The sequence below is a fragment of the Pseudorca crassidens genome, chromosome 14 (genome assembly GCF_039906515.1).
Source record: "Pseudorca crassidens isolate mPseCra1 chromosome 14, mPseCra1.hap1, whole genome shotgun sequence".
Classification (NCBI taxonomy): domain Eukaryota; kingdom Metazoa; phylum Chordata; class Mammalia; order Artiodactyla; family Delphinidae; genus Pseudorca; species Pseudorca crassidens.
Window position 1 is genome coordinate 81,526,135 of NC_090309.1, and position 16,760 is coordinate 81,542,894.

At 45.5% G+C, this 16,760-nt stretch overlaps 2 protein-coding genes across 6 annotated transcripts in view; one reads left to right on the forward strand and one right to left on the reverse strand.

Annotated features, from left to right (window-relative positions):
* LOC137205451 (uncharacterized) overlaps nt 1–16,760 on the forward strand; it is a 231,920-nt gene that overhangs the window by 139,774 nt on the left and 75,386 nt on the right. The window contains exon 1 of one of the 3 annotated variants that reach the window (XM_067703671.1): nt 11,843–13,783. The exons of 1 other annotated variant lie outside the window; for it this stretch is intronic. In XM_067703671.1, the coding sequence (XP_067559772.1) occupies nt 11,876–12,748 (873 nt within the window). In that variant the 5' untranslated portion in view covers nt 11,843–11,875 and the 3' untranslated portion in view covers nt 12,749–13,783. Of the gene's footprint in view, nt 1–11,842; nt 13,784–14,347; nt 15,048–16,760 lie in introns of those variants that run through there. One more of the 3 variants, XR_010934148.1, reaches the window with a different exon arrangement.
* LRATD1 (LRAT domain containing 1) lies at nt 10,019–12,173 on the reverse strand. 3 transcript variants are annotated; one of them, XM_067703669.1, is made up of 2 exons: nt 12,039–12,173; nt 10,019–11,074 (listed from the first exon to the last, which is right to left on the reverse strand). In XM_067703669.1, exon 2 carries the CDS (start codon nt 11,036–11,038, stop codon nt 10,157–10,159), a length of 882 nt encoding a protein of 293 aa, XP_067559770.1. In that variant the 5' UTR covers nt 11,039–11,074; nt 12,039–12,173; the 3' UTR covers nt 10,019–10,156. The 3 variants fall into 3 exon arrangements, with proteins under 3 accessions (XP_067559770.1, XP_067559771.1, XP_067559769.1); XM_067703670.1 differs by having other exon boundaries at nt 11,969–12,108; XM_067703668.1 differs by lacking the exon at nt 12,039–12,173 and adding an exon at nt 11,498–11,706.

Sequence of the window (16,760 nt, forward strand, 5' to 3'; positions counted from 1 at the left end):
GCATCTGACCAGTGTCCTCATGGCTTCTGACATTTGGGCTGTTTTTTCTCTGTAGCCCACCTTGTCGCTCAGGACTGACCAGTGGCCCTGTCCTCCTGGCTGTGGCCTTGGCCTTTCTCCTCGAGTGAGAGCTCCATCTCTCAGGAGGCCTAAGATCATCACTGCTTTGGGCCCAGCCTCACTCCAAGAAGCCCCTCATTTGCACAGCTTCTCATTAGAGAATTTGTCCTAACCCTGTGAACTAAATCTCAGGCAACCAGTCTATCAGTCAATCAAAGATCTTGCCTACCGAGATGTGCTGGGAGGTGAATTAACTGGTAAATTAAATGCTAATAACCTGTCAGTCTCAGTAGTTCCACAGCAAAAGGGCATTGCTTCAATATATTTAAATCTCAATTCTGTAGAATTTGTAGGACCAGACACTCTAAAAATAGCATTTTACATAAAAATGACAAAAGATAGTCTATTACATTTACATAACATGAAAAATTGGTCTATTTTCTCAACTATTAATAAAGACTAAACAAAATTGTGTAATTATCTTAAAAACATCATTCGGATCTTCTATTCCAGTCAATGACTTTCATTTCCTGAAGTTGATGTCTACTTCCAAATGCTTCTTCCTTTGACCTTCTACGGTATTTTTTTAAAAATTATATCTTTGCAGTGACCTATATTCCAGGTTGTAGTGGATTATGGCTAATAGTGTGCCTGTCTCCTTTACCGGATTGAGTTCTTGAAGTCTAGACCATGCTTTGTATCTACATGACCTAAAACAAGGCTTGCCTTTAATAGGGACCCAATAAATGTTTAGGGAGTTGATCTCCCATTAGAACATTAATTTAAAAATAGCACTTACTGTTCTTGTAGAAGAACAGTTTCCTTTGAATTAAGTTAACTGAATTCGATTAAGTCAGCATTGGTTGAGCATCTAATATGACCAAGATATTCGCTACTAAGGAACCAAAGATCAAAATATCAAGATCCTTGACTCAAGATAAAAAACTATTTCAGAAGGTAATCTGGTTCCCATTAACTTAAATAAATTGTATTTGACATAGGTTAGGGGCTGAAAATCAGAATATGAAATGGGTGGAATGAATGTTAAAATGATGGGTGAAGAGCCATAGGAGCTCAGTGAGAAAGGAATAATTTGGCCCGCTGTTGTCAGAGTAGTGGGTGTTTCAGGAGAAGGAGAGTCTTCATAAAACAGCTGATATGTGAACTGCGTCCTAAAGGGTGAGGAGAATTTTGATATAAGGTCAAGGAGGGGAGAAGGATGTTCCACACAAATGAAACAGCATGAACAAAGGCATGCAGTGACATGGCTTTTGGAGAGAGGTAAGTGGTTTAGCACAGATAGTGAGAATGTGTGGTAAGGGGTCAGAGGATGAAGCTTCAGAGGCTGGGGTGTAGGTGGCAGAATGGAGGAGAGCTCAAAGGATGCCATGAAGTCTGGATTTTATCTGGTAAGCTATGGAAAGACCTTGAAGTCTTTAAGGATATAACACAGGCAGAACATATCTGGGCTGTCAAGCACTTATTTTGTTGGTCTGCAGAGAGTGGAATAACTGCGTTTGCTCCCATTGCCTGTGTAGACCCTGTCTCATAAAACTATATACAGATAAAACAGATGCACACGAGGGGCACTGATTTTTTAAATCAGAATGGTGAGGCTGCATAATGAAAAATCTCGTCTGCTCTCTCCTCTGGAAATTGCTCTCTGGGCAAAAGCAATGTTTTACCATAACCCGTATTTACCTGTATTTCTAATCCCAAATTAGTAATCTTTCATTCTCAAGATGTGCTCCATTCTTAAGTTTTAACACTTCTTTTCTCAACAGGATATTATGGTTTAAAATCTCAAACTAGAACGCTTTTCTGAAGTACAGATAACCATAACCATCACCAAAACCATATTAAACTATATTAAATGTCCAGAGGTGCTAAACAGAATAATAATTCCCTGGAAAAGCACGGGATGCTCTTCCTAAGAGTTCCAGGCAAAATATAATATATAAAACCATATATATTTTATAAGGCATTAATTGAGTTACATTTTTAGTGCTCAGTTGCATCTCGTATCATTTCAAATTATTCTAGCTGTTCAACCAGCCTGGAGGTCCCAACATCACCTATCAAAGGGGGCTGGTTTTCCTCTGCTCCCTCTGCTGGAATATTAGGCAAGGGGATCCTTTTCTTCCTTCCACACATGCTATAGGCACATTTGCTTAGTCTAAGATTGGGAGAGATTTTACTTCCCAAAAGGGAACAGGACTGGGGTTTTCAGTAGATATTTTCTGTACTGACTTAACATGGCTTTCGAGGACCCATTTACTGAAGTGGCCCATATGGGAAATGCCTTGTCTCATCTTCACATCTTACAAGTCACTCCTCCGCTGCCTTCTAGATCTGCAACTCTCAAAGCTGTCTCACCTAGGCAGAAATTAAATTACCAAGAGGAAAAAAATCTGTATTTCCATCATAATGAAACTCATGAAGTTCATTCATTAAGAAATGCTTGTACAGGTATAACCAGGGCAGAGAAAACTTTTCAACTACATAAGGCTAATCTTCCATCATTTGTAGGGTAATATAATGCAATGTAGACTCCTCAGAATTCCAGCTAATTTTCTAAATAGAAACGAATTTTCTACTGCATGGTTCTCAGGGCGAAGTACGTATAAGTTAATAGGTCTTTATAGCCCATTCAGAGTGAGCTGGTGGGCCAATGCTCACATACATACGGAGCAGCCAGCTCTTCTCCCTTCCCTACTTCTTCCATGCGTCCAACAGACTCTAACTGAGCGCCTAACACAAGAGCTTGACTTTGCAGCTGCAAGAATAAGTAAGTCCCAGGGCCTTTTCTAACAGAGCTCAGCGCAGGGAGAGACAGGTGTAAACAATATTTATAGTCGAGGCAAGTCTGGGGGAGCTGTAAGCAAATTCAGTGGGAACACACAGAAGGAAATTACTAAAACCATGCTAGGGGTAGTTTAGAGATAGGCCAGGAAGGGTGGTTGAATAAGGGTTTTCCATTCAGGAATCAAGAATGGCCATTAGGTAAAGGGGAACAATGTAGAAAGTCATGAAAGGATGAATGAACACTCTATGTTCTGTAAAACCCTCTGAGTCGAGAGAAATGCAGCTGGGTGTCCATAGGGGTCAGACCATGGAGCACCCTGACTGCTGCCCCCTGGGACCTTGGCCTTTATCTTGTGAGCAATGGGCCTGTATTGAGAAAGAGCGCTATGGCTGCAGGTGTTTGGATAGAGAAGCCAGGGGGAGAGAGACAGGTGAGGAAGCTGTGAAATAGCCAGGTGCGAGGTGAGGACCCAGATTGGGATAAGTAGCAGGTGGGATTAAAAACAGTGGCGTAGGGCTTCCCTGGTGGCACAGTGGTTGGGAGTCTGCCTGCCGATGCAGGGGACACGGGTTCGTGCCCCGGTCCGGGAGGATCCCACATGCCGCGGAGCGGCTGGGCCCGTGGGCCATGGCCGCTGAGCCTGCACATCCGGAGCCTGTGCTCTGCAACGGGAGAGGCCACAGCAGCGAGAGGCCCGCATACCGCAAAAAAAAAAAAAAAAAAAAAAAAAACCAAACAAACAAAAGAAACAGTGGCGTAGAGTATTTTTGGTTGTACGGGCAAGTATTCATCATACCCCCCAAGATAAAGGGTGGCATGTCCTATAAATATAATCCAAAGGGTATAAGAATAGAGACACAGGAAACACTCCCCCATCCCCACCTACACATACGCACAGCCAACTCTCTCAATGACTAGGGAGCCTGTGAACTCTTCTTCTGAGGCTTTTCTTGGACTATATGCTCGTTCCTGGACCTGAATCTGGCCATAAAGACACGTGAGCAATCTGATAAGACTTCCATGATGTGGGTAGGAGATGTGTCCTTTGTTTGTCAGCTCTAAAAATGCAGAGGCCTCTGTCTTCTTAGAGATGGTGAGGCCTTCCCTGAGTAGGGCTGCCAGGTAATATATTGGACAGGAAGTTTTGTTTGAATTTCAGATAAACACATCAGTTTTACTCTAAGTAAGTCCCAAATAGTACATGGAACATACTTATACTAAAATGATTATTCCCTTTTTATCTGAAATTCAGAAGTAATCGAGTGGCCTGCATTTTTATTTGCAAAATGGGGCAGCCCTATCCTTGACCTTAGTTAGCCTCTCTCTGGCTCAGACCCTGGGCAAACACTTGTGCTGAGAAGCACTATTAGAAGTTGGGAGATGCTTTACAAAATCACTGCCAGATCTGCTCATTCCCCAGGAGAATCTGATACCTGAAAACAATGGGCTTGGCACTGAGCAAAGAGCTGGCGTCTTGTGGGACTGCTGGAGGGAAAAGTGACTGAATTTTAGAATAACTTCTTTGTTAAAGCAAATATCAGTATATTTCTAATAAAGAAGCCCTCAAGTTTACCATTGTGGCCTGAGTAGAACATTAATGTCTATTTCACAGATTGATGGCAAGAATTTCCTTAGGAAGCATACGAGCAGTGAGATCTTATATGATCTTTCCTATTTTTTGGAACACTGAATGTATTATAGCTGAAGTTAACTTCTGAAGCATTTATTTTATGCTTAAAATTTAAGTCATTGGCTCTATCCACACCTAATATTTTACAAGCCTCTCCCCTTTGAACCAAATTAAGCTCAGAACTCGTTCACATTAAAAAAATAATTGGATTATAAAAGCCAATGGGCATAGCAATTATTTGGAAATGTTAATATATGAGTAATGTTTATTTAGAAAAATTACCCATGACCAAATTCCATCAAATCTAATTTTTCCCAGAGAGTTAAGGTAACAATTTAGTAGGTTCCCCCCTGCACATCTGAAGAAGATTTTTAGCAAGAGCTTCAATAATAAGCTTCCTTCTGAAGGAATGATCTTGTGATTTCATGCGAGAAAAATCTCTCCTTGAGGTAAATGAGAGATGAAGTTGTGGAAGTTTTTGTCAGAATTATTATTTCGCTTTCCCCTTTCCAAGCAAATGATAAGAGAACATTTTCTCTTTGGATTCTTTGATAGTCATTTTTTTGTTTTTGTTTTTGTTTTCCCTAGAAGAAAACAGAGCATGCAGAATACCCTTTAACTGAAACCAGCCTTAAGCTTCATAAATTATATTTCTGTGAGCCTTCCGAGGTGGGAAACCCCTCCAATTTCTGTGAAAGAAATTTAAGTTTCCCTTACAGACAAGCCAGGTGGTGGGATTTCTGGTCTTCCTAGTGATCAAGTATCACTGAAAACCAGGTAAAGTAGAGAAATGCCACAGTCTTATATTTATTGAGCAACTGCTATGTGCCAAGCCCACAGTATGGGGAACTGTTCATCTGGGTGCTGCCAATGAATGCAATAATCACAAAACTCACCTCCAGTAAGGGCAGAGGAGACTATTTTTCCTTTTCCCTAACGTATTCAAATGCTTAAATCTCTTATATTGCAAGTTCAAATGAGGTAAACATACAACCTATGAGTTATGAAATCAGAGATTTTATAAATTATGAAATGGTTGGAAAATAAGATCTTAGCTTTCTGTCTTCAGTTCGAATGGAGAACAGGTATCCCCTGTTGAAAAGCTTATTAGCTTATTTTATCATCTCATAACCTCTCCACTTCATCTTGTGTCTTCTTTTGCAATTACTTTATAATCTATACAGCTTTCCTTTGAATCTTTTGTCGATTTTAGAGAAACAAGGAACGTAGTCTTCTAAAAGTGAGACTAAAACTAACTGCAACTCCCACATTTTCTTCTTTTTGTTTATGCTTCGTTTTAGGCAGAGCTGCCTTGGTGTCCCAGTTACTCATTAGCTATTTTGCACCCTCGAATGTTTCCTCCTGTTTTTGTAGATCTCAAGTCACTCTCCATTTTATTTTTAAATAGTTTGCATGTATGTGTGTACATATATCTATATCTCTGAATGAAATCACAATTATTAGCTATAGGTAGAAATGTATTTATATATGTGTGTACACATGCACATTTGCATATATGACCTGTGTAAATTATTATATGTATGTATACATATACATGTATAAGGATTATAAATGTGTGTGTATATAGACACACATACACACACATATATATATTCTGCTAATAGCTAGTAATTGTCAGCAAAAATATCGAGTTGGATCTCAGACAACCATTTTCTAAACACAGTTCTTAATGTTTCCAGAAATCTGGAAGCCTGTGTTTTTCACTTGCAGACCCTTTATGCACGTGGCAAATCATCTCTGAAAGGCCCACCTAACTAGATTCTCTTCATTTGTCTAAAAATGAGAAAGCAGAATGATTTAAAAATAGACATGTAGATAAAAGTAAATCAGGTAGCTCTGTTATGTTTGTACAGTTAGTATTAATTTCACTGAAATTTGACCCTGCTCCATTTATTAGATGCCAAAGACACTGAATTCTTAGGGGTGTTGAAAGCACACACCCAACATAATCAATAAGGTAATGTTTGAAAACGGTTAGGATAAACGGATTACTCAGGTAATTCTTTTGTAAACACCAATAGCATGCTTTTCTGGAAAAAACAAATTCAAACAAAAGTATTCACCACAGAAACATGACACAAAGAGGAAGATAAACATCAAAATTCTGAAAGTCTAGTAAAATCAGGTGACGTCACTGAACTTACAGCTGCGTCTGCGTTTGATGTTCTAATCTGGCACAAGTGTTTTATAACTTTCAGTGACTTGATGGTACTGCTTCATTTAATAAAATACAGTCATGACAGGCATTTAAATGAGGAACTTTATATCTATTTGGCTCATTAATATACTTTTAATTTTTTAAAAAAGAAATGCAATACATGTAACTTCTACAGAATTTTTTTTTTATATACTTTGAGAATAACAGTGTTTCAGGACTGGTTTTGTTTAAAGTAAGCCTAACCTCCCTTCTCCCCATTCTACCTCCTTTTTTTTCCCCTTAATTACCAAATGTGTAGCAAAGCAGTCCCTGAAGTAAAAATATTCATCTTTTTTTAGTAGTTTGCTTTTCAGAATCACCTTCTGAAAGTGAGAAAGGATGGGGGTCTACGGATAGTTTTCTTCTGCACCACATCACTGACGGGACCCACCACTAGCTAGGCCACACTCAACACCATGAAAGTCACTATGAAGCGCTGTTCTCTTGAGGATAACGAAAACCCAGACTAAATCCCTGACTTCTATTAAAACGTCAGGAGGCTTTTGGCTTAGTTTCTATACCTCTGATAACATCCAGAGATATTGTATCTGCTCATAATAAAACTCAAGTCTACTGGTACCATCTTCCCAGAGACCTTCCACCTTCTCGCTGTCATTCCCCTTGAGAACGTCCTAAAAATAGACACGTTTTCCAGCATAAAACTATTAGACAATATCTTGATAATAGCCTCTTCATGCTGTACTACAATTAGAATTATTCTGCCACTGGTTATTATTAACATTGACCAACAGATAACAAAAATTTCAGGAGTAATATAAGGAATATACAGACCTTTCAAGTTCCCTTTGTAACTAGTGTTTTTCTATCGTGAATTTGTAGAAGTATCATCATCAACCCAATCCTTAATAGACCAATATAGTCACGAGTGCTACTTTGGCTGCCAAACTCTTATTTTTATTGCTAATCTAGTCTCAGCAAGTATCAAGCTAAGCCTCTGTTATAGTGACCCTCTTAGTAAGAGCAAAATCAGATTATGTACCATCAGAGGAAATAAATCTCAGGTGTGAGAGACCGTTCATTTCTTTCGCTAAAGTCCCACCCTCTGAGTGACAGGTAGAAGACAAAATGTCAAGAAGGAGTCCTGTTCGAACAAATGCTTAGGATGGTATTTAATACAGCAGAGAGCCAAGATACAGTAGGAGGACACAGTAAAGAATGTGGGCTGTGTAGATACAATAAAGAATTTCGGTTTAGGATCCGACATCTGTTATTTGAAAGGGGAATAAGTTAGGGAAATAAATGATTTCCAGTTCTCCATACATGCAAATGTTAAGTTCGTTATTACAAAAGTTTTGCTGTTTGCTTTGCTGTGCGGAAAGAAAAGCATAGGCATTTAAACATTTTTTTAAAAATAAATCACTCAATAGGCTTAAGAAAAATACTCTAGTTCATAGTTCATTGAGCTGACCTTTTGAGTCAAGATCAGGGAATGAATCCAGGCTGAAAACCAAAAAACAAAACAGAGATGAATCATTTTACCATGAAAACAAACAAAAGAAAGGCATTTCCAGTCGCAGCTAACCTCGACTAGTTTTTATTGCATTGTTTTTGAAATGCCAAGGAACTGGCTTTGGCCATAATATTTGCTGTCCAACTAAACCACAACTGTCAGTAGGCGACTGCTTGCAACAATTAGCTAAACACCATTATTTGACAAATTCCCCTGGAAGGGACGGGACGTAGATGCTGGAGGTGTGTCTGACACACACTGAATCAAGTAACAGTTAATCAGGCTGGGGCTGCAGCACAGGAGAGAAGTTGGTAAGTCCTTACCCAAGGAAGGGGTTTCAAACAGCCTTAATTTTTTGAAAACCGTACGATCGACCTGATCCTAGAAGTTCTTTCCGGTTTTCAGGAATGAATTGTGGGACTGGCTAAAGAGAAGGGGGAAAAAGCCACCAATTCTACATTCGTTTTTTAAGAAGATCAGGGAGAGAGGAAGAAAAATAGAAATGCAAATGTGGAATGGTAGTGGTATACAACATCGAGAAATTAACATCATGGAACCTGCTAGCAATTTCCACCGAAGCAGTAAACCCCTTAACTGATGGAGATTCAGCACAATATACACATGGATTAACAACTCCACCATTACTAGGGCTGCCGTTAAAGCCAAAAAATTAACTACAATATTCAAAAACAGAATTCTCATAAGGTTTGAGAAAAATAGAGTGAAAAGGCAATGTTAGCTAAGCTCTTAGCTAAATCCACTCTTAATGGCCCCCAGTATTTAAACTATCATGGATTAAAGCCATGAAAATAAAAATTTCAATTTGAAATTTTATTAGCATGTTGCTAAAATGGTCAATAAAAAAACATCAACACGATAGGCTTTGTTGACATATTTGGACAACTGCTTTCTCGATTTTAAGACTTTATTTCCACTTCCCCACCTTCTGAGATTTCTGTGTTAGGAAAAGCCAAACTAAATACACTGGCTATGGTGCTGTAATAATGCTGGTTTCTGGAATGTTGCCATGTCTTTCCCCTCCGTCTTCTCCAACCCCTTTAAAACTGTGGTTATTTTTGAAACGCAGCCCAAGGAGGGAGCCATCTAGGGTTGAGAACAAGCGCCCTTTACACAGATTCAAGTTCGCGGACACCTGGTGAGCCTTCTCTTGTCCAGGGGGGCGGGGCCGGCTCTCCTCATCAAATTCGCTGCGCCATTATCCTCCGGGGACCGGGAAGGCATCCATTCTGCCAGCAAGGGAGACTCACAGGCAAATGCCGGTGGGGAGTGGCGTTCGCTTCCCTAGGTGGAAAGAACGGGAAGCAAAACAAACACTGTCTTGCTTAGCCCGGAGCCTGGGATACAATGTCAGGAGACCAGGGACTGGAGAGCTGAAAAAGTCCCGGGCAGCCTCGGGATAACCCGGAGTCCCGAAGTGCTTGCTCCCTCGTGGAATTATTCACAAGTGCATGAGGGACAGGCTCGATTTCTTGGAAATCCTGCAGTCTGGGGACACATCCATACTAGAGCTGAGCTGTGCCCTGAAAGGATCCATTCTCACCTCCCACCGGTCTGTGTGTGCACGTTTGGGGCGGTGATGGTCCCTTTCTAGTAGGTCGGGTGTTAGTCACTAGACCAGTGACTCTTGGGGGGAGGTCTTGTCCCTGCTTCCCTCGGCCCGTTCTCCTCTCCCCACTTACAACTCAAGGGGCAAGCGCACGCTGGGTCTCCCAACACCATCATCACCACTGGGGATCTCAGCCGGGCGGGCGCGGCCCCTTCAGTCCCGGGGCCAGTTCCTGGGACTACCTGCCACTTGCCAGAAAGATGCGAGGCTGCAGCCCGGGCGCTGGCCGCTGCGGGTGGCCACTCAAGAGGGTCGGGGGGTGCTGAATCGCCGGCCTGGGAGCCCGCGTGCGGGGGAGGGAGCGGGGCGCGGGGAGGCTGGAGGGGCGGGCGGCTTCCCCCAGGCTACTCCTTGTCGTCCACAAGGTCGGCGAGCTCCTGGAGCACACGCAGGCGGCCGCTGGCGTCGATGCGGCGCTTCTCGCGGATGAGGTCTTCCAGGCTGTGAAACCTGGCCGTGTGCACCTTGTTCTCACCCAGGTGCACCTTGAGATAGTACTGCTGCTGCGGGGTCTGCGTGCCGGCCGGCACCTCCCCTCCCGCCTTGAACTCCCGCTTGCCGAAGCGGCACCAAGCGGCGAAGCTCTCCGAGTTCGTCCAGCAGATCTCCTCGCTCTTGAGGCCCAGGTGGCCGCAGGCGTTCTGCACCACCAGCTCGGCCACCAGCGGGCGGTAGCGGTACCAGCTATTCACCACCCGGCCCACGTTGGCCGCGCCCGCCTCGTACAGGCTGTCCTGGCGGATCTCGCCTTGGTGCAGGTGGATGATCTGCCCGCCGCCCACGTAGACGGCCCAGTGCGGGGCGGGCGCGGGCGGCTCTGGCGCGGGCTGCAGGCACAGCAGCTCCAGCAGGTCGCCGGGCTCGCAGAGCGCGGGCAGCGCCGTGACCGCGTAGACGCTCAGGTCGGCGCCCTGAGGGCCGCCGCTCATTTTGGAAAAGATGCATTCCTGGCCCCGAAAGGCGGAGAACTGAGTTTCGTTGAGGACCAGCTGGTGCAGCAGGTGGTGGTGGCGGCGACGGCTAGGGCTCTCCGGGCAGGGAGCGCGGCCCGGGGAGGCCTTCACGCCAAACTTGTCGGGCTGGCCTCGTTCGTCCAGGTCCTCCTCCTCATCCGAGAAGAAGTAGGCAACCCCGACCCGCAGCTCGTCCTTCTCGATCCCCGACGGGTCCCCGGTGGGCAACTCGCTGTAGCTAAGGTGGGTGATGCGGTCCAGTTGGTTGCCCATCAATGACGCGGCGAGGCCGGGGCCAGAAGCGGGGATCTGCGGAAGCACAGAGGAGACGCAGAGACACGATCAGAGTCGCGCTGCCCTCCCCAGGACGAGCCGTGCCCCCGGGACCTGGCCGCCCGCGCGCCTGTACTGGAGTCAACCGCCTCCCCGGGGCCAGGACCGGCACGGGAGCCAGCAGTCCGGCGGGCGAGAGCGGACGCCGCCACGCAGCCTCGGACCTTGTACCGGAACCCGGCCCAACGCCCACAAGAGAAGAGGCTGGAGCGCGGGAGGGCGTGCGGGGTCCCAGTGGGAAGGACAGCGCGGGGTGTGGCAGCGTGGGAGTCGGGACACCCAGGAAGGGACGGAGGGGTGGATTGGAGGAAAGGGGGAGCGCCTCGGGCTCCAGAGCTTGGAGCGCGCTGCGCTCACATTTTCAGCCGCCCCCCTCCCCAGCCCACCTCTCAGTTTTACCCTAGGTCCGTGCTCCTCCCCGAGAGCGCCTCGCGCAATGACCATCGGACACGTTCACGGGCACCCACTTGACACCAGCACAATTTTGCACACTTGGAGTCCAGACACTGACAGGCTGGTACACCGGTGTGCTGATGTCACGTACAATGACAAACCTTCGCGACGACACACTCAGACCCCCACCTTCGTACACTATTCCAACCCCACGCTGGCACGCTCGCCAGTGCACGTACACCCACGCACCCGGGCACACTTGCCCACACAGGCAGGTGCACTCTGCCCCTTAGTTCTCTCGCCTTCTCCCCAGCAGAGCCAATCTGGCTGCGCCAGGGCGAGGCTGCTCTGTCTAAAATAACCTAACAAAGAGGCAAGGGGAGGATGGGGGAAGCCAGTGCGGTGTGTGTGTGCCGGTGTGGGTGCGGGTTGTGTGGCGAGGCCCACTTTCAGCCAGAAGTCCCCTCTCCCTCCTACCCGGCACAGGGTCCAAACAATCGGACGAAGAAAACACGTTTCCAAGGCAAAGAAAGCTGCCTCTTCGTACCCGTGATTTCCCTGCTCCCGAAACCCCAAACTCCTTTAAAGTCTCCTGGTCCCCATGGGTGCTGCGGAGGTGGTGGTGACGAGCGTGTCCTGGGCGGCGCGTGGGGCTGTGGCTCGGCTCTGCCCCGCGCGGATCCGTGCGGTGCGGTCCCCGCCGCGATGCCCGTGCGCCTGCCGGTCCACGTTGGCTGGGGCGCCTACTCCACCTGGGCAGTCCCGACTCCGTTCTGGTTTCCTACAGCCCAGCCGACGACTCTAAGTAGCCAAAGCAGCTGGCTCCAGGGCCCGCCCCCGGACGCGCTCATTGGTTGGGGCCGATGCCCAGTGCTCGTCAATCTCTGCCGGAGGGGGAGGGGAGCAGGGGCGGGTCTCCAGCGTGCGCCCTGCCACGCCACGCCCCTTCCCGCCCCGCCCTGCCCCCGTACACCGGAGCGCGCGCCGCCCCCGGGGCTAGGTGCGAGCGCCGGCCGGGAGCGCGCGAGGGGCGGGGCGCTTCCGTACGGCGGCTCGGCCGGCTTCCATCCAGCAGCTTCGCCTACCGATCGAGACTGGGCGCGCCGTCAGCCTGCGTTCTGTGTTCCGGGAGAACAGACTCAAGCGACGAAGCTGAGTCTGAGGGTGGAGAAAAATCCCCAGTGCACCCCGAGCCTTTTGCGCGGCCCGGGGCGGGGAACGACGTTGTCAGAGGCGGGCACCCGGGGACCCTGCTGAGGACCCCTGAGCCTGGGTTCCTGAGGGCCCCTGGGCTGGTCCTCGGCGCACAGACTTTTTCCTGACGGCCACCGATCCCTTTGAAATTGTGCCTGCGGTGTTCGGTTCATCTCCTTTGACCTGTGTGGAGCTGCTGACCCAGCACTGGCGCCTGGTTTAAAAGGAGCGCGGTGTCAAACACGAATGAAAAGGCGGAGCCTTGACCACCCCCCTCCCTGACTGGGCCTGAGTTTGGCCTCCAAGTCTGTCTGTGAAGGGGGCGCATCACCAATGTCGACAGTGGGACATAATCTTGCTTCCCAACCCCCAGAACTGCCATTGCTAAGGGATTGCTAAGGGATTTTTGTTTGGTTTCGTGGGAGAAGGGTGTCCAGCAGTAATTAATGATGGCATTCCTGGTTGGAAAGTTAATGAATGTGCTCTGGATATGGGATGCTGAAAGATGACTTTCACACATGTGAAATTTTAGATCGACAGTTTAAAAAGCTTATAACGTTAAGTCCTGAAGAGTTCTTAGACATCTAGTTCTACTTTCAAGGCTGGGCTCCAGCAGCTTCTCGGTGGAGCCTACTCTCTTAACCCAGGGAAAACTGGGTGCTTCCTCTTTGTGCCCCCTTGGCAGCTGGTACAAACTCTTAGTGCTCTCATCCCATTTTATTACACATCTCTGTTGACTTTCTTCCTCTTTAAAAAGTGAATGCCTTCGGGATTGACTTGTGTTCTACATAATTTTGTATTCTGGACCTTTTTAACAGTACTTTTTAACAGAATGGGTTCCATCAGCAGTAATGAAAATGAAAACAGTCAACAAGTATTGACCACTTACAAGTTGCTAGGCACTACGTCTTGGTGTTTAAGTAAATGACTTAATCTCCCTGCCTCTGTAGGGGATTCACTAACATCCCCACTGCAACAAACGAGAAACTGAGGCCCAAATACCAGCGCCAGCAATCTATCCAGGCTCTATGGGATTTCAGGACCAGTCTTTAACCTGACTCTGCTGTTGGTTGAATGAATAAAATCGTGTTGCATAAGGTAAGAAAACTGGTGTTCCAGAGAAGTTAGCTGATCGGCCCCAGGTTACATGAGGACTGTTACATATTATAAAAAAATTTTTTTATAGATGATTCTGCTTAAGTATTCTCAAATTGCAGAGTCTCCAGTTCATGTTTGCTTTCTGAAGGCCTCTGTATACCCCACAGCCTCCAAATACAGTGATTTATCAGATTAGATGGTTAATAAGTATTGATGGAAAAAGTGGCTTTAAAATGACCATCTGTATATATTTGATGTGCATAAATCTTTTAAAAAGTTTTGCCATTGCCCACGTGCAAGTTATGAGAATACCAGTTGCCATCCTTGGAACTGACCACAGCTTGTGATGACCTTTTTTATACTTGCTATAAATAATAAACAACTCATTTTGGCCCTGAAGTCCAGAGAATCGAACAAGTGGCTTCAGAGATCAAAAGTGAGTTATTGGCCTGGTTATAAACTGGACTTCAGGGATCTCTGCGAGGAGTATCTGAAGAGTTCATTACTGGTGTCTGAGAGGAGCTCAGTGGGAGTAGCTCAGGGCTTGACACTGAATAATTTTTTTATCCTCTGTCCATCCCAAGATAAATCCTGTGCACAAACATTTACAACATATTTGCATGGGATGCTGTGTTCTCTCCTACCTGTCCTATTCTGCCCTGCTCCAGACTACAGAGTAAGCAGGCTGCTCTTCTTTGCTTAACTTCCCTTCATTCCAAAGGATAATTAACATAAAATGTTGTCAGGGCTTTGAGATACAGTGCCAAAAGTTTGAAATATCAATATGCAATATTTTGAATCTCCTTTCCAAACCCTCCCCCTGCCAGGATAAAAGGCTTACTGCTTTAGTAATCACCAGGGAAAATAAATGCCCTGAGAATCCCCTCTCCCCGCCAGCCCCATGGTCCCCTTGAAACAGAAGGCAGAGAACACATTAAGTCTCTGAGGCATGGGGAAGAAAGAACTAAAAGTAAACTAAGGAAAATGCATCTACTCTTTTTGACATTTTGGCAATTAGAAGGATAACAAAGTAAGAAATAGGCCAATCAGATATCTACATTAGAAAACCCAATTTTTATTTGCATTACAAAATATTGTTTGCTAATCGTTTTGTCTATTATTTCTTACCCCATCCTGCCTTCTTTCACACTGAGGAAATACAGTGTCACCAGAGGCTGAAGACAGTCGTCAAAAGAGCAGACTCAAGAAGCCAACTACTGTAGTTTGAATTCTACTTCAGTAGTTTGGCTGTGGATAACTTTGAGTAAGTTACTTAACTTTTCCAGGAGTCAGTTTCTTCATATGTAAGTTGTGGGTAAATAGTATCTATCTCATTGTGTTGTCGTGAGTTCATGCAGGCAAGTATGCTTGGCACAGAGTAAGCTTTCAGTCAATGCTACGTATTATTATTGTTGTTGTTGTTGTCGGAAGAGGGGAGAGAGGAGAGGGTCCCATGTCCTACTTGTTATGATGACTGTCCAGTTCTGCCTCTCCTTTGCCCCAGGCAAAAGTTAACCCTAGATGAAGTGTCCAAGGCTGTCCCTGGCCAGAGTGTGGCACTGCTTCTGTCTTAAGGTGGTGATTGCTCTGTCTATCCTGAGACTAATTTAAAGTCTGCAACTCTGTATAGATTTCCGTGTGTGAGCCCTGGGGCTGATTACATCCTGTATCCCATAGTATTTTGAATTGTTTTTAAGTGAATACTTCATGGTTTGAGGAATATATATGGACAGTGGTAAGCAGAGGAGTGATAAGGAGTCAATTATACGTGTGTTACCTTTTCTTTTGCTGCCATCTGGTGTATCATCCTCCTTATTTTCCTCTTGATTCCTTCTTTAGCACTGTATGAAATACTTTCTCCCAGATTTTACTGACCAGGTCCTTGGCTCAAACTGTCATCCTTTAAAATCGGACCTCTAGGTAGGGGTTCAGAAGGAGTGTTCATCCTCTCCATCTGCTTTATTTCATTACTTTGCTAAAAATGTTTTTTCTGCTTTTAACTGTATGCCCATGTTTGTTTCTTTCTTTCTTTCACACCTCAAAAACCTACAGAAATTTCCGGAAGAAAACGTTCCTTTAGTGAGCAGGGAAGTTTATGTGACTCAGAAGATTGTGACCTCTTGGGAGATTAAAAACGTCTGCTCCTCTTTGCATGTGTAAACTTAAGAGAGTTGTCATTTGTTATTGTGGTTGCAACAAAATCAGAGACGGGGTAAATAATCCCATTCCCTTGAAGTTACATATTTTGTTGTCTGTATTCCCTCTAGGTTGTAAGATGAACGAGGTCAGGAATCATGTCTATTTTGCTCATTTTATCTTTGTACTACAAGCACAGTGACTGGCATATGGTATGCACTCAATACATATTTGCTAAATCCGTACAGAACAAATGAATGAATGAATCTAGATTACTCTCAGTTATAATGTCTTTATGATTTTCTATTTTGTTGTTTTATTATATGAACCTACAGCTCTTCAGTGCAACAATTTTAAGCAAAATATATTTCAGACATACACAAGTATTGTTCAGTACAGCTGCCTATTGTATTGTGTGCCCTAGTTTAGCATTTAACCTTTTGGGAACCGTCCCTTTCCCTGTCCTTGACTGCGTTAGGCAGTCAGCATACTCATCCTGATATCTTCTAAAGAACACTCTGTACCCATCTGGGGCAGAGGCAGTGCAGTGGCTCCACCAACCCCATTTCCCTTCCTTCTGGGCACACAGCTGAATGACACGTCCCCCCACAATGTGCCCTTAGGTAGGTACCATGTGATGGAGTCTGGCCAATGGGATGTGGGTAGAAGTTTAGTAAGCCACTGACAGCATTGGCTCCAGAAGCTGAAACCATGAACACGACTTTCTCTGCACTTTCTTTCCCCATTTGGCCACATGTAGAGGATTCATGGTAGAACTCCAGGCTCTGAAAGATAGAGGCACCACTAGATGGAGGGAAGTGTGGGTTCCTCAGTGACTGTC

What these genes read in the sequence shown, in the direction of transcription:
- LRATD1 (XM_067703668.1), bottom strand. Translation starts at nt 11,542, where the DNA reads ATGGTCATTGCGCGAGGCGCTCTCGGGGAGGAGCACGGACCTAGG. An exon ending in GGGAGGAGCACGGACCTAGG is followed by an intron (nt 11,075 to 11,497) that starts GTAAAACTGAGA and finishes GTGCTTCCGCAG; the next exon opens with ATCCCCGCTTCTGGCCCCGG.